At 36.7% G+C, this 24847-nt stretch overlaps 1 protein-coding gene across 4 annotated transcripts in view; it reads left to right on the top strand.

Moving 5' to 3' along the window:
* The window catches only part of PALS2 (protein associated with LIN7 2, MAGUK p55 family member), a 97837-nt gene extending 75804 nt beyond the window's left edge, over positions 1–22033 (top strand). For 3 of the 4 annotated variants that reach the window (XM_045827726.1, XM_045827724.1, XM_045827725.1), the window contains exons 6-13: positions 337–378; positions 2076–2207; positions 4056–4155; positions 4481–4549; positions 6394–6555; positions 11960–12162; positions 13434–13562; positions 18723–22033. In XM_045827726.1, the coding sequence (XP_045683682.1) occupies positions 337–378; positions 2076–2207; positions 4056–4155; positions 4481–4549; positions 6394–6555; positions 11960–12162; positions 13434–13562; positions 18723–18899 (1014 nt within the window). In that variant the 3' untranslated portion in view covers positions 18900–22033. The remainder of the gene's footprint in view (positions 1–336; positions 379–2075; positions 2208–4055; positions 4156–4480; positions 4550–6393; positions 6556–11959; positions 12163–13433; positions 13563–18722) is intronic. The other variant, XM_045827727.1, reaches the window with a different exon arrangement.
* Positions 22034–24847: the final 2814 nt, after the last annotated feature.

Here is a 24847-nt window from a genome sequence, read left to right as displayed (position 1 = left end):
TCCCGCAGGGAAGAATTACAGACGTCGTCATGGTGATGACATGGCACTCTCATTACTCATCAGTGCAGCTTTCTTGAGAAGTAAGAGGTCTCCTAGTGTTTTTACAGCTTTGCATGCTCGTGCTTTTTCTCTGCCCCATCTCAAACCCCTCAGACTTTCTGCTTCTATCGTTTATAATTTTCAGATAGTATACTATATGGACAATTATTTAGGGAAGTAGTTGCTTTACCAAATGAGTGAAGTAATAAAGTGGGCCAGTACTTTGTTTCTATTTTGTTGATTTATTATCACTTTAAAGCCTGGCTTTATTTATACAATGAAAAAATATGTTTCTAGAGTTGCATCAAAACGGAGAGGCATCCAGCACACACCCATCAGGTATGATGTCATTCCAGGACAGCCTCTGGTGCTCCGCTTTTCTGTCTCACCAGCTGACTAAATCTGCCTTGATTGAACTTAGTCGTTCGGGGTTTTCTCCATTGCCAGATCGTTGAGCTGCATGTCATTGTCAAGTTACCAATTGTCACATTTTAGGCTATCTTAATATTATTTATATGCTCGCTTTTTTAGATATGGCTAAAATTGTATCTCAGAAAAAATGATTGACTTGCTAATTTTTTTTAAACACTAATATCTAGCCTTTCCAAAGTTGTTGAAAATGTTTTGAATGCTTTCTTTTAAAACCATCTAGTTGTAAAAAACTAAAATTCGGTCACATGTTCCCATATTTAATTATTTTTAAATCATTTAATATGCATCCATCACATTACATTTTACTGCACTAATAAGGTGTTAATGTGTGTTATGTGAATATCTGGTGTTATATTTATAGGCATATGATAAAAAATAGAAAAATAACATTATTTTGACTAATTATGCGTTTTTCCTGCTTGTTAAAGTTTACCTGCTGATTAATGCTAAGTCAGTTCTTTAGAAGATAAAATTTGAATTTCTATAAATATGCATGAAAAGTTTGTTTTAAGAAAAATTATGTCTGAACTTGCTATCAAATACTGAAAATGCTTAGCTTAATTAGAATTCAAATTGAAGTAAATAAGCAAAATATTCTAGATACTGGAGATCATAACTAACTGATAACTGACATATCTTTATTGATAAGACAGATTTAAAAGAAATCTGTATAGTTAAAATAATTTAAAGTAGTTTTAAGCCTTTTTCAGTATTTGTCTTACAATTAGTTTAATGATAATCAAAAAATTAAAGCAAGATGATTCCAGAAAAGTATTTTCCACACTTGTTTTGTCCAGTGTAAGTCTATGTGAAAAGAAAATTAATAACAGGGATGAAAGTTGGTATTTTTTTCAAGGTTACTAAATATAGTTCAGTCCATCTTCAACATGAACTTTTATTATTTAATTTTGGTTTCAGAGCTCTTTCAAAAAGTCAGTCCCAATATGTATGAAATATATGCCTTCAATCAACTGCATATGTTGTTTCAGAATGTTAATTAGGAAGTAGCATTTGCTTGCATAAAAATTATGCAGTGTTGGTTGGAAATTCATGTGAAAAGAAAGGTGGAATTAATGGTTGTCAAACACTGTTTATTTAAGATTAGACATTAAAATAGAAACAAAATTTTAATGTAGTGTTAATGTTTATTTTGTATTTTCTTTTCTGATACCAAATTATTAATGTCCTAATACTTTCATTTTTATTTGAAAGATAAGTTCCTTGGTCAAACTATTAAATATGTCGTCGAATCCCTGGACTGTGTAATTTTTGTTGGTTGGAATGTCCTCCCGTAAACCAGAAGGTTTCCAGTTCAATTCCAGGTCCAGGCACATGCCTAGGTTGTGGGTTCGATCCTCGATCAGGGCATGTATGAGAGGCAACTGATTGATATTTCTCTCTCACATTGATATTTCTCTCCCCCCTCTCCCTCCTACCCTTCCCTTCTCTCTAAAATCAATAAGCATGTCCTTGGGTGAGGATTAAAAAAAATAAAAATAAATACATTATTAGTAACACTGAACTCCAAGTGTTTTGCAAAAGATTTCAAACATTCAGTGACAAATGACAGTCTATAGTATTTTTTATTATTCTGTGTGCTTTAGGTATTTGTGAAGTGTCATTTTGATTATAATCCATACAATGATAACCTAATACCCTGCAAAGAAGCAGGATTGAAGTTTTCAAAAGGAGAAATTCTTCAGATTGTAAACAGAGAAGACCCAAACTGGTGGCAGGTTAGTACGCTTCTCAGAGTTTCCTCAACTGCTTTTTTTGTTTCAGTCTTAGATCTGGCCAATATTTGAATCTTTAGGAAGATGGTATTATTAGCATTTGTTCCAATGTCTCTTCCTGCATAAATAGCTCCTGCTTCATGGCTGCTGATTTTATGGATAGAAGACCAAATTGGGAGAGAATTTGTGAGTAGCTGTTAATCAATGCAGAATTAAGTAGCCTGTGATGCCATCCCTGGTTTAGGGATTAGACCAGTCGGTTCTTCCTGACGGGTAATTGCAGTAAGATAGAGAATTGGGTAAGAACAACTCGTTTGGGGTCATCCCTTTTCAAAAAGTGTCTGTTTTTGTTTGTTTTAACCAGGAGTTTTTTATTGTGGTTGTAGTAGCTTTTCTCTTGTCTCCCCTTCTTCTGAATACATTCATGGCAAATAAAACAATTTTTTAAGCTCTTAGCTCTTAAATCCATTTGCCTACCTCTCCTCATTTATTGAGGAGTGAAGGTGTGCTGTATCATCAGTGATGTTTTAGATTGTGGATTGAAATGTGTGTATGGAACAGGGTGTGTGTTAGCACTGTATTTTGTCCCCCTGGTTTTCCAGATCTGTGTGATGGTGTTCTTTCTCCTTTCCCTTAATACAACTTTCAGAAATCTCTAGCAGCCATAAGTCTGTTTTTGTCATTGTTTGCATCTGCTAACAACCACAGTGTTCAGAACCAGAGAAACTAGGAAATTGAAAGTCTAAATTTCCTTAAGCGATCCGAGTCTTGTTAAAGAACAAGCTGTGAGAAAAGGACCCAGAACTCAGCACTAAACTCTAAATTACACTGATATATCAGTAATACAATTAGCTCTAATAAGTTATATTGACTTCTCAGGGCAATGAATTAGAAAAATGAGAACAATCTTACTAAGGTGTCCTTAAATTTAAATTAAGACAATATGTACAACTGGTTAGAAAACGAAGAAATAGAATTCTTGATGTCAGCAGCTTTCCACTGATTTTCTCAGACTGGTCACCTGAAATACCTGCCTTCTGTGGCTGTGTCCTTCATTGAATTTTTCCAGTTTCTATTTTCTGAGTTTTTGAATGCCATCTCTTAGTTTTCTTGTCTAATTCTTTCACCATTATCTCAATTTCTTCCTGCATTTTGTGGTTTCTTCCTTTAATTCTGTCTTTTGGGATTGTAATTGCTAAAAATGTACCATATTTTTGTATGCTATTTTGTAAGGATAAAGTCACTGACTTTGTGGAATAAGCCCCTAGGTAGCCAGTTCTCTGACTACTAGCACTTCTTTGGTTTTTATTTTAAAAGTTTCTTGACAGTAGTTGAAGTTTTACCTCCTTAAACTTACTACCTCTGAGGATATTCAGATTGCTGATAGCGTGAATTTAAAGCTCCACTCTGTTTCCCACTGCTCTCTCTCTCTGATGTGGCCTCAGGAGATACCAACATGGTGGGATGAAGGTTGGTAGAAAATATCTTACTAGAGGATGCTGGATGAAATGTCCTGTAAACACACGGAATAGCATTTGTTCCTTTCCATTCTTGACTAACGTAGTATTATAAGTAAAAAGTTTTGGAAATTTGAAGAGCCTATCTACTTTTGTCTTTTGGTCCCCAAATTTTCCTACCAGGTGGTGGGTGGATTGATTGATTAGGTGCCACTCAATTCCTTAATGCTAAAGTGTTTAAATAATTTGACAATGCCGTGGATTTAAATTGCAAGGTCAGTTTTTAAGAGCAAATGTGGTATTTTTATTTTACTGACTACTGCTTGTCCTACTTTTTAGAATATCGTCTCAAATTTTGGTCACTGACATACACAATTCATTAATTTGATTCTAGGCTAGCCATGTAAAAGAGGGAAGAAGCGCTGGTCTCATTCCAAGCCAGTTCCTGGAAGAGAAGAGAAAGGCATTTGTTAGAAGAGACTGGGACAGTTCAGGTGATGAGCTACACAATAAGTAACAAGTCATCCTTTGTGGCCACCTTTCTTTACCTCTTTCATCTGAATTAGCAAATTACTTTATTTAATAAATATCTAAAATTAATCCCCATCTGCTTTATTGTATCTCTCTCAAACGTAAACTTTTGATTCCTTTTTGCCACCTGGTGGTATGGTGTCAGAATTCAGTGGCTCAGCTGCCCCCTTCTGCTTTGTAGGATGCAGCAGTGGGGAAATAATTTTTCCACTCCTATAGAAAACCACAGGGCAGTTTTATCATATTTTGACATGCTGCTTAGGTTATATTTGTCTTGTCATCCTTCAGGACCTTTTTGTGGAACCATAAGTAGCAAAAAAAAGAAAAAGATGATGTACCTTACAACCAGAAATGCAGGTATGTTTGCAATACTTTTTGAGAAGTCTAAGTGAAATAGCTTTATATTATTAATCAGTGTGGCATAAGATCTAAATGTATAATTTTCAATGAGTATAACTCAGATTATACCCAATTCATATGAATGCATAGTACAATATAATATAAAGACATTATTTAAATCCCAATATTACACATGTTTATACTGTCACCAATGTGCTTTATTTTATGAGTATAGTTTACAATACAGTGACTTGGTTAGGATTTGTGCTTGTGTTAATAAAGGAGCAATTTATAATTGAAACTATTCGTTCAGAGAACTTTGATAGTAATTTATGTGTCATTTCTAAAGAGCAAAATGCCTTTATGGAGGTATTAAAAAGTTACAATTGAGGCAACTATATTTGGCCTAACAATGTCCATCATACTTTTGGGAAAATAGTCCTGAACCAAGTCTTAGTCTCATCTCCCCAGGCCAGGTGGCTTCGCCGGTTAGAGCAGAGACCTGTACACCAAAATAAAAGAAAAAGAAAAAGAAGTATCAGTCTAATCTCTTAGAATTCTTTCTTAAATCTTTTAGACTTAAGGAAAGATAAATATGACAACTCCCATAGTTATTCTTTTCATTTTTAGAGGCTGATAGGAGTGAAACATAGCTCTGGAAACTTACTCAAAGGAGTTGTCCGTCTTAAAGTACTTTCTTTAGTTCAGAGCTGCCTCTTTACTGGTATTAAACTAAATAGCATACTATAAAGGAAATAATATAATAATACATTATAATAATATAATAATGAGAAAATAGGCTCTCCCTTAATATCAGTTTAAAGGAGTTGCTGTTAAAATAACCTAAGGAAGAAGTGTTGTTACTATAGATTGAGAGTTATAGCCATAATAACGGCAATATAATATTTCAAACTCAGTTTAGCCTTATTAGTCATTAAATATATGTTGTTAAAGCTTTTTTGGAAAATAGGAAATTTGTATTTTTCTATTGAATAAGATTATCATTTTGGAATGTGATAATTTGCATTACTGAAAATAATTTGGATCCTGTATTTTATGTTATACATAAATTTAGAATCTTAATAATTAAATGTCAGTATGTTTTCTACATTGATTGTATTGATTAATAAATGCAAATACATGCAAACTGGTATTTGCGGAGTCACTAAGGCAGTATTTATTCATTTATATCACTGGAAGGGCATACTTATTCTACAAGAACTTATTTAAGCAGCCACGCTAGGTATACTGCTGTCCTCCATATTTGATACACTATTTTTTGTAAGACTGAATGTTTTATAAAGATTTTATTTTTAGAGAGAGGGAGGGAGAAGGAGAGGGAGAGAAACATCAATGTGTGGTTACCTCTTCATGCCCCCTACTGGAACCTGGCCCACAACCCAGGCACGTGCCCTGACTGGGAGTTAAACCTGTGACCCTTTGGTTCACAGGCCAGCACTCAATCCACTGAGCCACACCAGCTGGGAATGATACACACTTTTTAGCTGAATAAATTATATAAACTATTTGTCACTGAATTATTTATTTTAAAGGAATTATTTCTACTCATGAATTGATAAAAAAAAGATTTTATGAATAAAATATCTGGTAAGGTTGAAGCAAACATTTTTCTATCTTGGCTAGACAAATTTTAAGAGCACATGGATGGAAGCAGATGTTTAAATTAAAATATAATTTTTTGTACTTTACCCAATTAATAAAAATAAATCTGTACTGCATACAATTTAAATGATATTTAACTATCAAGGCAACTAAGACATTACTGAACAGAATAACAGAGATTTATTTGTCCCCATAAAAGACAATTGAATATGATGTTTTCCATTTCCTTTTACATTTAGAATTTGATCGTCATGAGATCCAGATCTATGAGGAGGTAGCCAAAATGCCTCCCTTCCAGAGAAAGACGTTAGTACTAATAGGAGCTCAAGGTGTGGGACGAAGAAGCTTGAAAAACAGGTTCATAGTGTTGAATCCCACTAGATTTGGAACTACAGTGCCATGTAAGTTTTTGTGTTTTCTTTGCTATTTAATTGGCAGGAAAATGTAGTGGGGCAGATTATTATTATCATCTTTATTCCCAAATAATTTTTTATTATATCAGCGAACACAAACAAATAGAAGATACTGAAAAGTACAGCTGTCTTGAGATAACACTATTTCCCTGTCAACCTGCTGCTTGGGGGCAGTCACTTCTCCAGACTCCTGCCTCCAGAAATGTTGGTTAATACAAGCATCGGGAGTTGTGGCAAAGTCAGCATCAACTTTGTATTTCCTTTTACCATCTGACGCTGTATTTTCTGCCCAGTTTAGTGTAAAGAAAAGAGAGATCCTCAGACACTTCTCACTGTGGCAATCCCTTTGTTAGTTTGTGTGACCCTGCAAGATCATAAACCTGATTTTTGATGGCGCATCGAGAGTGATTCATCTTCCAGAGCAGGCAGCATTAATTAAGGTCTCAAAGATTGATGTACAAAATAAAATGATACTGATGGGAAGTACAACCTTTAAGGGAATCAAACACTTATGATGTTTGCATTCTTTCCCTATTTGCATATTACATGTTAAGTTCAATAATGATGTCAGAAGTATGCTTGATGAGAAGAATGGAATTAGATCAAGGAGTTAGATGGTATCATTGACTTACTATAAGGGCTAATATACATTTGTCTTTATTGTAAGGATCCATGAGCCTTTACTTGTGGGAACTTACATGCTCTGTCCCCTAAAGAATGCAGGAGGCAGGCCAGTGTCGCCTTTATAAGTCTCCTTTCTGTGCCTCTATTGCTGACCAAACCCCCTTATTTTGATTAACACAGTATTTCTTTAGGTATATTAATTTAATGCCTTTAAACTATTCCGAGTCAAATCTTAGCCTAATGTTACTGCATCTCTTTCAGATGAATTTTAGAGTTTCTCTATTTTCATCCTTTTTTGAGGTTTAGTTTGCAGTGAATAATCTTATTGCTGAAGTCCTCAGGGGCTGCTGGGAGAGTAACCTTATCACTGCCCCCTTGTGCTATTTTTTATCATCCCCTCAGGGTGAGGCTTTGGATTTCGTTGTAGGCACTATAAATCACTAAACTCTGACGGATCCTAGTTACGCAGTTGTAAAAAGCTCACTCTGGTCCAAGTATTTTTTGAGTATTTTAAGGTATTTTATTTTATCAAATTAATACATGTACAGTATTTTAGTTAAGTAGTTCTTAAGGACATTTAGTGGAAAAAATAACCATTTTCCTCTACCCCCACTTTGGGCCTACTTACAGAAACAGTTGCTTTTCTTTCTCTCTGCTGTCTCTTTTGGTAGTCTTCATGTTTCTTCATTGTCTGCATTCTGCTGCTTCCTGCCTTGTCCAGCGCGGGCCCCTTCTGTCGGCTTCCCGACTCACCTCCCAGCGTAAAGAAAGCCCCAGTTTCCGTTAATTCAGTGTTCCTTTCTCAGACGGCCTCCGCCTCGTCCCCCACCCAGCAATCTCTGGGCACCCTGTTTTCTTCTCTTACCTTGTTTCATGTGTATAGTTTTGTTTTGTTTTAAACCAGAGACTTACTCATTTATTAAGTCATGTTTTTTTCCTTGGAGACCTCTGTCTCAGAACCTCAGGCCTTTCACTTCAGGGAGCACCGCGCGCTGTCTGCCCCAGCCACCCCGCTGCCCCCACGGTGCTGCCCCCACAGTGCCGTTGCTCCTCCTCGCTGCTGTCCCGGGTTGGAGCCTTTGTTCCTGCATCTTCCTCTTCTTTCTTAGTTTATTGCCTTGTTTTTCTGGACACATCCTCTTGTAACTTCACCAGAAATGATGTATGGGATTAATTTCCACACTGTTGGAGTTGAAGATGTGTACTTTCTGCCCTGTATTTGATTGATTATTTAGCATAGAATAGAAATTCTGGATTGTAAAACTCACAAGATCTTACTTGAATATGGTTCTGTAAAGAAGTTCAGTGTCGTTCTAATTCTTGTTATTTCATACATGACCTGATTTTTCTTTCACAAATATTCAGTCTTTTGCTATACTTTGTTGTATTTCAATATTTTGAAATTTAATAATGATATGCCTTTGTGTGCATATTTTTTAGCTCATTGTGCTGATGATTAGTGGGCTTTCTGTCACAATAAATCTGCCTATCTGAACATTTCACAGAAATGTAATTATCCAATATGTGTGCTTTGTAATAAGCTTCTTTACCTAACATGGTTTCAAGGTTCATCCATGTTATAGGAGGTAGCAGTATTTAGTTACTTTTTATTGTTAAATGATACTCCATTTTATGGCTACACCACATTTTAGCTGTATATCAGCTGATGGACATTTGGATTGCTCTTTTTTTTTTTTTAGCTATAATGAATAATGCTGCTATTAACGTTTGTGTACAAGTGTTTATGTAGACATACGTGATTTGTTTTTCTCAGGTACATACGTAGAAATGGAATTAGTAGGTCACACAGTGACTGTGTGTGACCTTTTGAGAAGCTGCCACATTGTTTTCCACAGTGGCTGTACCATTTTACACTCCCAGCAATGCATGGAGGTTCCAGTTATTTTTTTAATTTTATTGAATTAATTGGGGTGACATTGGTTAATAAAATTATATAGGTTTCGAGAGTACAATTCTATAACACATCATCTGTATATTGTGTGTTCACCACCCAAAGTCAAGTCTCTTTCCATCACCATGCATCCCTGCTTTACCCTCTTCTACCTCCCCTTACCCCTCTTTGCCTCTATTAATCACTGTGCTGTTCTCTGTCCGTGAGGGTTTTATTTGTTTGGTTTCTTTGCTTAATCCCTTTACCTTTTTCACCCAGCCCCTCAACCCCACTCCCCTCTGACAGTTGTCTGTCTGTTCTCTGTGTCTATGAGTCTGTTGCTATTTTGTTAGGTTATTGTGTTCATTAGATTACACATATAAATGAAATTATATGGTATTTGTCTTTGTTAGACTGGCTTATTTCACTTAGCATAATACTCTGCATGTCCATCCATGCTGACCCAAAAGGTAAGATTTCCTTCTTTTTTATGGCCAAGTAGCATTCCACTATGTAAATATACCACAGCTCGTTTATCCACTCATCTACTGTTGGACACTTGGGCTGCTTCCAAGTCTTGGCTATTGTAAATGCCACTGCAATGAACATAGGGGTGCATATATTATTTTGACAGTGTTTTGGGTTTCTTCAGATATATTCCCAGAAGTGAGATTGCTGCGTCGTAAGGCAGTTCCGTATTTCATTTTGGGGGAACTATGTGCTGCTTTCCACAGTGGCTGCACCAGTCTGCACTCCCACCAACAGTGCACAAAGCTTCCCTTTTCTCCACGTCCTCTCCAGCACTCGTTGTTTGTTGATTTGTTGATGATAGCCATTCTGACAGGTGTGAGGTGATATCTCATTGTAGTTTCTCTTTTCTAGGAATGAAAAGAGAAATGTGTGGCAGTACAGTTTTTGTTTTGTCCTTTGAGTGTTCAGTAGAGGATGGGGGTGTAAAGTGCACGGGCAAACTAAAAACACTTGGCTAAGAATTAAGACTGCCTCGGCGCGTTGAGATGGCAGTGGGAGCAATAGGGTGCCTGTACACACGTATTTCTAGCAGCACAATCCCATGTACGTGGTTTCACTGTAGAGCTTCACCAAAAAATGGTACTCTTCTAAAACTGTGTTCACAGATACTGAGCCAAGTCCTAGGGTGTATTTATCCGGGGAGTTTTAAATTGTCTTAGAAGTTGTATCACACCATCCTTGGTGGATAGTTCTAGAAGCATTAGAGATCACCCAGTTTTGACTATAAAAGCCATCATCTTATCACCTTGAATATCTTTAAGTTACTTTGTAAATGCTATGCGTGCACATTGGTCTGAGATGATCACTCTCAAGGTTGAGCCAGAAAACAGCAGGAGAAAAGGGAGTCCAGTTGTACATAATGGTCTCACCAATTGGACCCTTATTATTGAGCTTAAGTTTGAAGTTCATTTTGTTCTTATAAAAGTTTTTTTGATGTGTAATGCTTTTTTTTTTAATATTTTATTTATTTATTTTTAGAGAGGGAAGGGAGGGAGATAGAGAGAGAGAGAGAGAGAAACATCAATGTGCGGTTGCTGGGGGTTATGGCCTGCAACCCAGGAATGTACCCTGGCTGGGAATCGAACCTGGGACACTTTGGTTCCCAGCCCGCGCTCAATCCACTGAGCTACGCCAGCCTGATGTGTAATGCTTATTACAAATAGTTAAAATGCCATCAACTTTTAATCTGGGTTACTTTCTAATTTTAATTGTATGTGTTTTTAATGTTTTTTTTTTTTCAGATATTTTGCATGTGTAAGTGCTTGATTAGAAGTTGAAAACTTTTTTATACTGATCCAGCTTAAACTGAGATTAAGGCTAAACTTGAAAGTAACACACACGCACACACTCTACCTCTCTTCTTCCAAGCGACTGTTAACAAGTTGGCAGAGATTACCAAATTTTGCACTTTTGCAACAGTTTGAAAGGTGATAATAGTCCATTCTTAGCAAGGCCCAAGTTGCAGAGGAATTGTGTGTCTCTGGAAGTACTTAGAGCTTTAAAATATCATACAACAGGATCCCTAAATTTTTACTCGGTCCCTTCATTCTCATTCTCTCAGCAAGGATACACATTGTATCAGAGTACAGAAAGTTAATGGACCTTAATAACCTTAATAACTTTGAGGTGGCTATTTAACCTTATAACTTTGAGGTCGCTAAAGTACAGAATAGAAAAATTAATGTTTAGGAGCATCAATAAGCAGGAAGCTAAAATAAAGGTGTTGAGATGAGATAAAGGATAGAGAACTTGTGGGTAAAACTACACTTCAGAAAAGTGATAATACTAATTAACTAAGAATAGGAGAACTTTGCCCAGTTGCTGGACACTCAATTAGGAAATGTTAAAGTATAAGGAAAGAATATAATTGATATTTCTTAAGGAGAAGGGGAGTGCTGGTCAGCTCAAAAAGATACTTTCTTGCAACATAATCTCACACTTACTATGATTCCCCATATTTAAGAATTTAAATATAGAACTCTACTTCCAAATAATTATATTTTGGTTAAAGCACATTTTTTTAGACAAATTGCATATTGGGGACTACCTTTTAAAACATTCCTATAGGTCAGGAATCAGCAAAACTGTTTTACTCAGGGGCCACATAGTAACTATCATCTAGGCTCTATCACAGCTACCCCGCCAGTAGAAAACAAATGGAACCATATGTGATAAAAAGCATGAGTGTAGCTGTTGTCCAATAAAACTTTATTTAAAAAATAACAAGCAGGCCAGATTTGGCCAGAGGCACTAAACGGAAAAAGCTTAAGCGACCCTGTTCATTTTAATCTATTTTCTAACATCCTGCACTGTCTTTGTATAAATTCTCAACATTATTTTATTTAGTTACTTCACGGAAACCAAGGGAAGATGAAAAAGATGGCCAGGCTTATAAATTTGTGTCACGTTCTGAGATGGAAGCAGATATTAAAGCTGGAAAATATTTGGAACATGGGGAATATGAAGGAAATCTCTATGGAACCAAGATTGACTCTATTCTTGAGGTGGTTCAAACTGGAAGAACTTGCATTTTGGATGTCAACCCACAGGTAAGCTGCATGGATTCCAAAGCTGTTTCTTTTACATTTTATTTCCTGTGGAGGTTTTGTTTTGTTTTGAGATTGTGAAGGTAGCTCTTTCCCTCCATTACCTGTTGGTGATAGAGAGCCATATTATGCATATGCATGAGTTAAATAAATCTGTGATCAATTAGTCAAGCATTAGAAATGTGATAGAAATTTAATATTTACTTGCCCAAGTAATATATAAATGCATACATTAGGAAATATTAAGTTTAAAATTTAAACCAAGTTCAAAATAGTCATGGGGATGTAAAGTACAGCATAGGAAATAGTGTTGATAATATTGCAATAACTACTCACGGTACCAGTTGAGTAGTGAAAATATCAGAGGGAACACTTTGTGAAGTATTTGATTGTCTAACCACTTTGCTGTATACCTGAAACTAACACAAAATAATATTAACTATAAACTGTAATTGAAAAAATCTTTTAAATTAAAAATGCATAAATAAAAGAATAAAAATTTGAAGTAACATCCATTCCTACCCAACACATACACATAAACATTCATTTCATGCTCATTGCAATTCATGTCTCTCTCACCAGCCCCTTACCACTACTCTGCACTTAACCCAAACTCACTTCTCTACTCAGAGATAAACATTGAGTTTGGTGTGTATCTTTATGTCTTTTTAATATGCCTTAAGTAAAGAAAATATATAATGTATGTGCACATATACATATATAAAATGTGATGGGTTTTCTATTTTCTATTTTTGTTCATTCTGTTCATGAATGGGAAAATCCTATACAAATTCTTTAGCTTTTTTCATTAAACAGTTTTACTTGAAGATCTTTTTATGTCAGTTACTATAGAGCTTTTTTTATTCTTTGCTGCTTAGTATTTCATAATGTGGATATATATTGATTTATGTAACAACTCTCCAATTAATAGATACTGAGATTAATTTCTGGCTTTTTAAATATTAACAGAATCCTGCAGTTAACACATAGAATGCATTTACATCATTTTTGATGACTTTTGGGTCATTAAGTTTGATGCTGTCCTTTGTTCAGGAGGATTAAAGAGTAGTGAGACTGAGGTCAGAACACAATTAATGGATCACTGTTTGGGGAAAGTATTGTAAGAATCAAAAGGATAGAAGTGGGGCAAGTGTTAAATTATATCCTTAATCCTTCGGAAGAGGGCAGATAGACTTTGATTATTTAGTAAATAAAGGGTAACAATACAAATTGGAATCCTGTGTATATTGGTGTATAATTTTTCTCCTACACAGGCCCTGAAAGTACTAAGGACATCGGAGTTCATGCCCTACGTGGTGTTCATTGCTGCTCCAGAGCTAGAGACGCTACGCGCCATGCACAAGGCCGTAGTGGATGCTGGCATCACTACCAAGCTTCTGACGGTGAGCAGTTAGTTCTTTTAGGCTGACAATATTATTTCCCCCTACAACTTGTCCTTGTCCTTTTCTTCTGAGATGTTTTAATGTTATATACTCATATTTATGAAATAAACATACTATATAAGGTATTAGAGAATAAAAATTCATTTACTAGATAAACTTAGGATTTGGAACAGTATTGTTTTAATGCAAAAATTATTGTTCACTTTATTTTAAAACAAATGTTTACTTCCTGTGTGCAAATGAAATGGGCCAGTGTTAAAACGTGCATATTAATCCAACCCCCTTATTTTACTAGTGAGGAAACTGGCCCCACTAACATTTCAGTTTCTGTTACATGCTTTCTCTCCTCCCTCTCTTTTTTCACACTGCGGGAATTTTAAAATATATACAAAAAGGAAATAAATGAACTTCCATGTGCCCATCACCTAGCTGCAATAACATATGGCCACTTTTGTTTCAATCATAGTTCTCCTCACTTCCTCGCTTACTTGGAGTTATTTTGAAGCAAATCTTTGATATCATATCAACCGTAAATACTTCAGTATTTATCTTTAAAAGATAAAGACTTTTCAAAATAGCCTTAACACCATTAACATGTAAAAAAATTAGTAAGAGCAGCTTAATGTCATTAATATACAATCTTTATTTGAATTTCCCCAAGATTTATAACTTTTTTATAGCTGCTTTGTTCAAATCAAGATCCAAATAAGATCAATACATTGCATTTACTTGATGTCTTCTAAATCTTTTTTCCCCAACTTGAGGTGTAATGGACATACAATCAACTGTACACATTGACAGAGTACAACTTAAGACATTTGTGCATATGTATACATGCATGAAGCCTTGGCACACAGTCACGGTAATGGACATGTTATCTCCTCCGAAAGCTCCCTGGTGCCCCTTCACAATCCCTCCCTCCTGCTGCTCCCACCTCTCCCCACACTGTAGCTGCTAAGTCTTAAAATCAGGTAATATTAGTCCTTTTTGCTCTTTTTCAGGTTACATGTCTAAACTTCACTTTCTGAATAGCTTCAGTATAGTTCCAAGTGTTTTCATATTGTCTGCTAATTCTAACATTTGTGTCAGTTCTGTGTTGGTTTTGATTGAATGACTGTTCCTCGGAATGGGTCATATTTTTCTGCTTCTTTGCAATCCTCTTTTTTATTGGATGCCAGGCATGAGCTTTGTTCTGGGATGCAGTTATTGTTTCTTTCAGGTCTTGCTTATCATATTTGTTAGGTAAGACCAGAGCAGTTCTCATTCTCAGGGCATTTCTTTTCCACTACTGAAGCAAGGCCATTCAAGCACTCTCCCAAATGGCCAGTGCATTGTGGGGTTTTCCCTTCTGCCTGGTGAGAACAGGTCCTGTTCCTGGTTCAGGATGAATACCTCTCAGCCTTTCTGCTGGCTCTTTGGTGACCTTGGGTAGTGGTACACATTCACGATCGGTACTTGGCCACATGCTAGAAGGGGACCTTTTGCAGGTCTTCAAAGTTCTCTCCCTGTGCTCTGCCATTCCATTCTGGTATTCTGTCCTGCAGACTCTTGGTCTCCCTGGACTCACAGCTCTGTCCCAGCTTAGAGGATCTAATAGGCTCCTTCTGGGCGATGCCCCGCTGTGTGGCAACTTCTGGAAACTCTTCAAGGCTGGTAATTGGGGTTGATCATAGGGCTCACTGCATTTGTTTCCAGTCTCCCTGGGATCTCTCTTTCGTTGCCTGTTTCATGATGTCCTAAAAAACTGTCGTTCCATACATTTTGTCTGGTTTAGTGGTCAGGCAGGAGGGTTAGCCTGATTCCTGTTAGTGCCTCTCAGCTGAAAGCAGGCATCCCTTTAGTCTCTTTTAATCTTAAATTCTCACTGCCTTCCTCTTCCCCTCTTTTAATCGACTCTGGTTCAAAAAATTGTCATTTATCCTCTCAAGTTGAATTTTGTCAGTTCTGTCTCTATTGCATCATTCCCCTCCTCTGTTTCTTGTATTTCCTGTGAACCGAGAGAGGCTCGACCAGGTGCAGGCTCCATTTTATTATTTTTTTCAAGAATAATTGATAGGTGGCACTTGTTTTGTTACATTATGAGGTATCCGAAAAAGGCTGTCTCTCTTTTTGTGATAAGATTGGGTTTAGACGTTGTGAGTCTGGTCTGTAAAGTTTCCCAGTAGTTTTTCACCTAATGATTTGGGCGGGGTTCATTGGTCTTTTCCTGGGCCAGTTATTGTGTTTTTAGGGATTGTAAGTTGGTAATATTCTAAGTTTGTGACTCTTTTCCAATTTTATAAACTAGAGTTCTTCTAAAAAAAATAACTGTTGCTCATCAACTAGTTGATTACTCTGAAGTAGAGTTCTATAGGAAAGTCAAGATATATGCTTGATACTTTCTTTTCCCTTTATGGGGCAATTTTCAGAGTAATGGGCTTGTTCCATAACAGCCTCCACAGGCAACAGGTGACCAACTAAGGTTTGGGTTATGTTTTTTAATATTTTATTTATCCATAGAGAGAGGGGAAGGGACGGAGAAAGAGGAAGAAAAACATCTTGATCAGTTGCCTGTCACATCTCCAACTGAGATGCTGGCCCACAACCCAGGTGTATGCCCTTGACCAGGAATCGAACCCGTGACCTTTTGGTTTGTAGGATGGCACTCAATCTGCTGAGCCATGACAGCAAGGGCTGTTTTCTAATCTCATTATGAACATGTGGATTTTAACTTGATGTATAATTGCAGTTACTGTTCTCACTGATGCTCAAATTTTCCCATCTTTTTAAAATTTTTTAAAAATTTTTTCGGTTAGAGTTGACATTCAATATTATGTTTCAAGTGTACAGCATAGTGGTTAGACATTAATATAACTTATGAAGTGAGTCAAATTGTCCCATCTTTGACCAATAGGAGCTTATTGAAGTTGGTCCTCACTCAGGGATATGTTCATTGATTTAGAGAGAAAGGAAAAGATGGGAGAGAGAGGGAAACATCACTGTGAGAGAGAAACATTGATTGGTTGCCTCTCATGTGAGGCAAGTGGTTATCAAACCCTTTTGGTGTATGGGATGATGCTGGACCAAACAAGCCACCCATCCAAGGCCTGATTTTTTTTTCACAAGACAGATTGCTAATGACTATAATAGGTTAAGTATTATTTTCAAGTTGAACTGTGGCCTGTTTACAGATCTGAAATAAAAGATATTTTAGGTTTTTCAAACTTATTTAGGAATCTCCGTGAAAAGGATTAACTAAAAGGATTAGTGGCCCTCAGGCCTAGTTGGGAACCCACTTCTCTGTCTGTACTTTCCTTTATATTAACTTATATACTATCATCATGCTGATGATTCCTGATTTATATACAGGTAACTCAGACCTCAGAGCTCTGACTTGCATAACCCATCACCTACTTACATTTCCACTTGGATGTCTCACAGACTCATTAACTTGTAACAGGTACGAGGCAGGACATTTGCTTCCCCAATAAATCATGTTCTCCCCATCCCTACGTGCCAGCTCTGCATCTTCTACACCCATTTATTTACTCAAGCTAGAAACCCAGGAGAATCTTCAATTCATTCGTTTTCCTCACTTTTCACTTCCAGCCCATTAGCTCATCCCGATGATTTTATCAGCAAAATACAGGGGTGGGCAAAAGTAGGTTTACAGTTACTTGTAAGTATGCAAAACACAGAGTTTATTCTTATATTATTATTTTTTATTTTAATCATTGTTCAAGTACAGTTTTCTCTCTTTTACTCCCATTCCAGCCCACCCACCCATCCCTCCCCACTTCCCTCCCATTACCACCCTCCCAATTCTTACATTATTATTTATTAATTGTTGTTTTATTTTCCATACAAACAACTGTAGACCTACTTTTGCCCATCCTGTATATTTTCGGTCTAGGTCAATTCCATCTCCTCTGCCATCGTAATAATCCAGAGATGTCTCCATTCCATCTAGGTCCTTCAAGACCTATTCCATGCTCATCTCAAATTTTTACACAGCTCCCCCCTAACCGTCTGTGCATCCTGGTCTTCTTTCAGTGTCTTAAACACATCAGGGTCATTTCCCTCCTGGATTTTGCATGGTTGTTTCCTCTTCCCAGAGGGCTGTTTCTCCCACTGTGGTTCTCAGTTTGAAAGTCACTTACTCCATGTCTTTGCAATCGCTCTATCTGAAGTAGATCTCTTATAATGCTTTGTTCCTGATTGTTTTCTTTTGTAGTACTTGGTACATCTTGCAGGTTTTTGTGTTTATTCGCCCTTTATCTGTCTCATCCACCCTAGGGTAGAAACCCACTCTGTCGCATTCATTGTTATAGCCATAAATAATAAAACACAGTATAACACTTTAATAGAAACTCAGGAAATATTTGCCATGGCCAGGTTGCTTAGTTGGTTGGCACGTCATCCCATACACCAGAAGTGTGTGGGTTCAGTCCCTGGTTGGGGCATGTGTAGGGAAGCAACCAACCAATGTTTTTCTCTCATGTCGATGTTTCTCCCCCCCAACTCCTCTCTCCCTAAATCAATGAACATATCCTCAGATGAGGATTTTTTTTAAATCTTTAAATAAAATAAATATTTGAATAACCTGTAGAATTACTGTGAAATTTCAAAACACTTGCAATTTAATGAAAAGCTTTACTTATGCAGTACCTTACTTATGTATTCCCCACATCATTCTAAAATGACTAGAAATATTTCATGAAATATAAATAATGCTAGCTAAAAAAAATAAATAAATGAAAAGTTAGTCTTCAAAACACATTTGTAAGATTCTCTTTCTTAGAGATAGTCAGCAAACGTGGCTTGGAACTTAATAACCACTAGAAATTGGGTCCCATGATCTAGTGTCCGTAAGATAAAAATATGTTACCGTAGGTTTTACCCTGACGTTATTGTTAGCAGCCTTTTACTTAGGGATCTTACCCTAATATCAGAGCAACAGAAGACGCAGAATACTCATAACGTGAGCACAGCTGGAAAGATGAGCACAGGAGTGGGCGGTAGCATCTTTTTAACACTCTGTGTGGATTCAGTTTTGAGAATTAATATCAGAATCCCAATAAAAAATTATCCAACATATTTTTTATGTTCACTTCGAGTTGGTGTTTGAGCAAGTAAATATGCATTATAATAAAAACACTTCCTTTTAAAACTCTTCCACAGGACTCTGACTTGAAGAAAACAGTGGATGAAAGTGCACGAATTCAAAGAGCGTACAACCACTATTTTGATTTGATCATCATAAACGACAATCTAGACAAAGCCTTTGAAAAGCTACAAACTGCCATAGAGAAACTGAGAATGGAGCCCCAGTGGGTCCCCATCAGCTGGGTCTACTGATGACTCGATAAGCTTCACAATTAAAATCCAACTTTTAGAAAGTGATCACCACAATTAAACCTTCAATGGAGAATATATGTGCGCAGATAGAAGACGCCTGCCACGTCTAGGCATTTTTGCTGTGTGGGTTGAAATACCAGTACACCGTTCTGAATTTTTATAGAAAATGGGATTGGGAAGGTGTACTAATATATAATTTATCTTAATTTTTCTAACTTTTTATGGACAATCTATTCATACCACATAAAGAAATGCGTTGAAGCATTTTGTATGTTTTGTTTTAGTACCCTTGCCTTTTTCATCAGGAATTTTCAACTCATTCATTGGAACATTAGTCTCACATTTTCACTGTGATGATAAATACTTGAAATAGTTTTGTAAAGTTGTCATTTGGTCCAATATTTAACGAATGAAAGGAGAAAATAGTCATTGGCCTTCTTTCCTAATACCGTTTCTTACAGAAGCAGAACTTCGGTGTCAGTGCTGCGGCGAGTCCGTGACCATCCGAGTCTGACATCGGAAGTCTGCTCGATGCTACACGGTTTTGTTACTTCAGAGATGTCTGGCTCTCTGTCCTGATTTATACAGACGTGTTGGCGTTTTCCCCCTTCATTTCTAACTTTAGCGAAAAAAGGAAGAGCAGTACCTTGCACTCTCATCTGTTGCAAAGACAGGCGGATACTGAGTTAACGTGCACGCAGCAAGCACGTCACGGCGGGGCAGGCTCGGCGAGTGCCTTCTGCAGAACCTTACAGTGGCGTGGCACGGTGCACTTCTTTCCACAGGCAAACACTTAACTGAGAAAAATGAACCCACTTCTTTAGGCAGTTTTTTAGTAGGATATGGTCAGCAACAGTATTATGCTTCTGCATATTTCTGTGATGCTTAAAAATGCCTCTGAGTTTGCAGTCTGAAGGGGTCGGTGAACAGTCAGTGTGCTTTTTGAAGGGCAACGTGATCAGTAAGGTATTTGTTAGATTCATTGTGCTGAGAACCCAGTCCACTGGATGATTTTTAAAATTTGGAAGTAACTGTCAGCTGTTTTATCTATATATAACATATACATTATATAATATGTACATTTGTATATATTATATAATATATATTAAATCATATTTTTTGGTACATTTCTATAAGGAAATGCACTTTTTTGTTAAATGATTAGGGAAACAGTTCTCTAGATGTGTTAATATGTACACATTTCCAAAATTCACCTTAGCTCATACCTTCCTTTAGGATTCTCGGATGGTATAATTTCTTGCTAAAATGTACTCAGATGCAGCTCATCTTTAAACTAAGTCAGCCACATTTTATATTGCTGCTAGAGCTTTTCACAGAAACAGTACTCACATGTAGAGGGCTTGGTGCTTAAACGTTGGTGGTTGTCTTTGTCAGGTGGCAGGCACCTGGCTGCTGAATTTGTTTCCCCTCACCAGAGCTGTCGCAGGGAATGCCAGCGAGGTGCTGGAGTGGGGAAGAAATGGCTGGCAGTGAGGAGCAAGCACCCTTTGTTTAAATCATTTCACAAGGAAACAAAACTCTCAAGCTGCTGTATTGTTAAGATTGAAAGTCCATAGGTATTTTTTCATTCCAGATTTCATATCCAGAACACAAATTCATGTTCTTTGTCCTAGGATAGGAAATTGGTGGCAAAATGGATCACACTATTTTAATAACTTTGGTACCTTTTAAACCTCATGTATTTACATCACAGTATTGGCTTCTCAGAGCAACATGAGTCAAAGCACAGTACTGAGGCGATGTCCTGTGACTTAGTGTTTCAACACACTGTAAATGTTCAGAGAAATTTCATTTCCACATTCTCTGGTGTGCCTTCATCTTTCAACAACTTTGGGATTCTTGGAGACAAACACTTTGGATTTGTGGACAAATAGTTTATCCACAAATTATTTCAACTGTCTTGGCAAATAGAGATAATTTTTACATCAAATGTATTTTTAGCTGTATCATGTGGTATAAAATGCATATTATTTAGAAAACAGTCATATATAAAGGAGTTATTTCTATTATAAATGGTACTCATCATTAACTATTTAGTTAATACATACTAGATCCCTCCTAATATGAAATAAAATGATGTCGTTAAGTTCATTTCAGACTAGGTGCCAGAACTGAAGAAAATACAATTAGAAAGTAACTTCATTGTATCTCAATAAGTAGTCATTGAACCTGAAACTCGAGTCCCATCTGAGTCTCCAGGAACAAGCAGAGCTCTGCTGGTCAGGGAGTCCCAGCGGCCCCAGGGTTCTCCCACAGCAGTGAGAGCACTGCTGTGATCCAGGACTTTTGTCGTGGGAGAGGGCTAAGGTAATTAGCTGTACCGACGAGAGCATGGTTTAAAGTAATGTTTAATAATTGGTAATAGTTACAGTACACACACATGTGCTCTTGCTTTGGGGAAACATGATGTGCCATTCCTTTTGGGCAGGTGAGTATCTGCATTCGGATTCAGGGCATGACTATTTATGTACAACTAAAAATATATATATATTTTTTTTTCCAAATGTACAGATACCCAGAGGTGATATCTCTGGGTAAGTAATTTAACCTTAACTAGTGGAATACTAGGTCTGTCCAGAAAAAGTCCAGCCATTGTTAACCTAATGAGAGCAGTTTGTGCAACATCAATGTGACCTGGCAGCTAAGGAGAGTGGACTGGAATGTGCATGAGGAGCAATGTCAGCTTCACTGTAACAGTCAGTGGGGGCGGTAGACACTGTTGAGTGAGCATGTGTACTGTGTGGCCACCACATTCAAAATGAGCAAGTACAATGATGAACCTGCATCAAATTTTGCATTAAACTTGAACATTCCTCCACAGAAACTATTCGAATGATTCAGAAGCCCACAGCTATGGGCAGCTGTGATTGGCAGCTTCATCACAACAACACAGCCACTCACACATCACATTTCATGAAGAGGTTTTTGGTGAAACATCAGATCACCCAAGTGACTCAGACCCCTATAGCCCAGATGTGGCACCCTGCAACTACTGGCTTTTCCCAAAACTAAAATCACCTTTGAAAGGGAAGAGATTTCAGACCATCGATGAGAGTCAGGAAAATATGACAGGGCAGCTGATGGCGATTGGGAGAACTGTGTGAGGTCCCAAGGTGCCTGCTTTGAAGGGGACTGAGGCATCATTGTCCTATGTACAATGTTTCTTTCATCTTGTATCTTCTTCAATAAATGTCTCTATTTTTCATATTCCATGGTGGATACCTTCTGGACAGACCTTGTATATGTGGAGTGCTGTAAGTAGAATTTCACCTTCATTATAGCCATGCCTGATTTTGCTGTCTCAGTTTCTATTTGATGCTTGGGTAATAATATCAGATATCCAATACTTCAAGACTTGATTTAGTTTTGCCAACTTTAACTATACAATCGCTGAACATAGCTTACTGAAAAATCATTATCATAAACCCAAAGTGACTACACCTATAGTAACCTGAACCCCAGATTCGAAGCTATTAAAACTTATTTGTAATTGTTTATAAGGACAAGTTTTCCTTAAAAAAGAAAATTGATTATTAGTACAAATTGAGGAAATGCAAACTAGCAAAAAATACAATAATATGGCATTATAGATTATGGCCAGTTATAGATACTTTAACCATAATATCCCAGTAACAAAAGGTGATCTTTAAAAATTTATTAATTTGGTATTTATTTTTTATGTATAATAAGTGTCATGATCATGATTGGGGTTGATTTTCAAGATGGATAGCCATGGAGTTAGGTGCAATTATTTTGAATTGCTTAAGTTTGAAAATTGGTCAAAATAATGATCTGCTTACATTATGCTTTTACAACTTCTGAAACAACACTTCAAATTCCAGAAATCACAGGCTAGAGAGCCAGTAATTTTGTAGTAATGAGCCTTTATACTAAATATGGAAAAAGCAATCCCAAAATTTTATGTATATAGACAACAGGTCATTTTTTAAATGTTTGAGTCACCGTATGTATAATATATATATATATATAAGCTATGTGTATAATATGTAAAATTCTTCCAAAATACATGAATAATAAAACTAAATATATTCACCCATATAATTATAACTAGTGTTCTTAAATTTTATTTTACTTTCTAAATGTCTTTTAATTCAACTTTTTAAATTTTTAATTGCTCCCCAATTCTTGTACATTCTGGAACTTTTTTCACATTGTTTAAAAGGGCTTTAGTTTTTACCTTGAGTCAGATAATAATCTCCTTTTTGATAAATAAATGACATATTAAGCCCATAAAATTATCATTATAACTTAATTTCCTTAAGGAAAAAAGGAGAGTCCTGGGTGAAAACCTCTTGGGAAATGCTTATTTAAGCCTTCCAATGAATTCGTGATACGGTTCAAGCTTCGAGATTGTGGTGCCTGCTCTCCTCTTGTTTCAAAGGATGTGATGTGGGAATCCACGTAATAACATCTGTGATGTACTTTGAGTTCTCGGGACAAATTCAGTATTTTAAATGATATTATTTTATAGAGTACAAGTGAATATTATTTACAGACTTAAGAATACCATTGACTAGTAATTCAACATCATATCAGTTTTTATGTAAATATATATTGTATTCCTGAGGAAGATAACAATTCTATAGTTTTTTAAGGTAAGATTATTTTTAAATGCGTTTTTGTTAGCTTCAAGTTTTATTCATTTAAAAAAATATTTCCCATAATTTGTCATGTTACTTTCTGTGTTCCTGGAATGATTTAGTGCACAGAATCAAAAATGAGTCCTTAGTCCACCAAAAAGTAAAGGAAGTGATGATATCGAATTTCTGAGGTAAGAATTTAAAAGCATAGTTTGCACTTCTGCAATGCACTGCACTACTTTCTTTAAAATAGTCTCTCTTTTGGTAAAAATAGAGATGATATCCTCTGGCTGAGATAAAATTCTGACCATGTGACCTTTGGTAAAACTTGTATATCTCTTTACTTTTAATATTCCATTTGTTAAACAAGGCTACCTTAACATTTGTCTTCAGCTTAAAGTACGAGAAGTAATTTGGAACTCTGATGTGGTACATGCTAAACTACAAAGTCTTTATTACGCTACTTTATCTGTTTATTGTATGTATGTGCTTACATTGAGGTTATTTTTAGTTCGTTTAAAGTGTACGTCTTTCGGAGGTAACAGTAAATGGTGCACACCATTCAGGACTCTTATCTCCATGTTGGGCCCTGAGGACGTAGTTCCAGCCTGGAAGATGGTCGGTTTCGCTCTCTTAGTGGCTCTGGGCAGATGGTCTGTTTCGGTTTGAATCCCATTCCAGGTCCAACCAGACCGCACACAGGTCAAACTAAGTAAGCAATCCAGTGCTCTATTACATCAGCAGACACCCTGATCTTTGCCCCGTAAAGCAGCCCTACCCTGTTATTAGAGCCTGAGATTGATCACCGCAGCCCATACTGTCTGATAGTATTGTATAAAGTTTAAAAGGTGTCTGTTTCTGGTGGACCTCTAATCGGAATGCTTTTTACATTCTCTTTCTGATTGACCCATGGCTGCTGGCTGGCTGAGAAGGCGGTGCTGTGATGGTCAGTCTAACCTGCCTCCACGCACCAGAGTCAGTTGGAAACAACACCCTGCTCTCTTGCTCTTTTTTCTTTTTAACTGCTAGCTTTTACTGTTTTCTAATCTCCAGCACAAACTGAATGACCACATCTACAGCTAACGTAAATGCTGCGTATAACTTGAGAGATGGAATCACTGAATGCTTGTAAACCTGTCTTGAGTCCCACCAAATAGGCTACATAGAGCAGAAGCCCAAAGGTCTTATTTTAAAAGTTGGGAATTGAGGTCTTTATTGTACTTCCGAAACAGCAAGCCATTGGTGGAAACATAAATCTGACAGGCCATACCTGAAATTTTGCTTTCCTCATACCAGTCAAGGTGACCTGGAGCTTGGAGGAAGAGG

This window comes from Phyllostomus hastatus, unplaced genomic scaffold, assembly GCF_019186645.2.
Source record: "Phyllostomus hastatus isolate PE091 unplaced genomic scaffold, TTU_PhHast_1.1 phas_scaffold_78, whole genome shotgun sequence".
Classification (NCBI taxonomy): Eukaryota; Metazoa; Chordata; class Mammalia; order Chiroptera; family Phyllostomidae; genus Phyllostomus; species Phyllostomus hastatus.
This window is presented reverse-complemented; position numbering and strand designations above follow the sequence as displayed.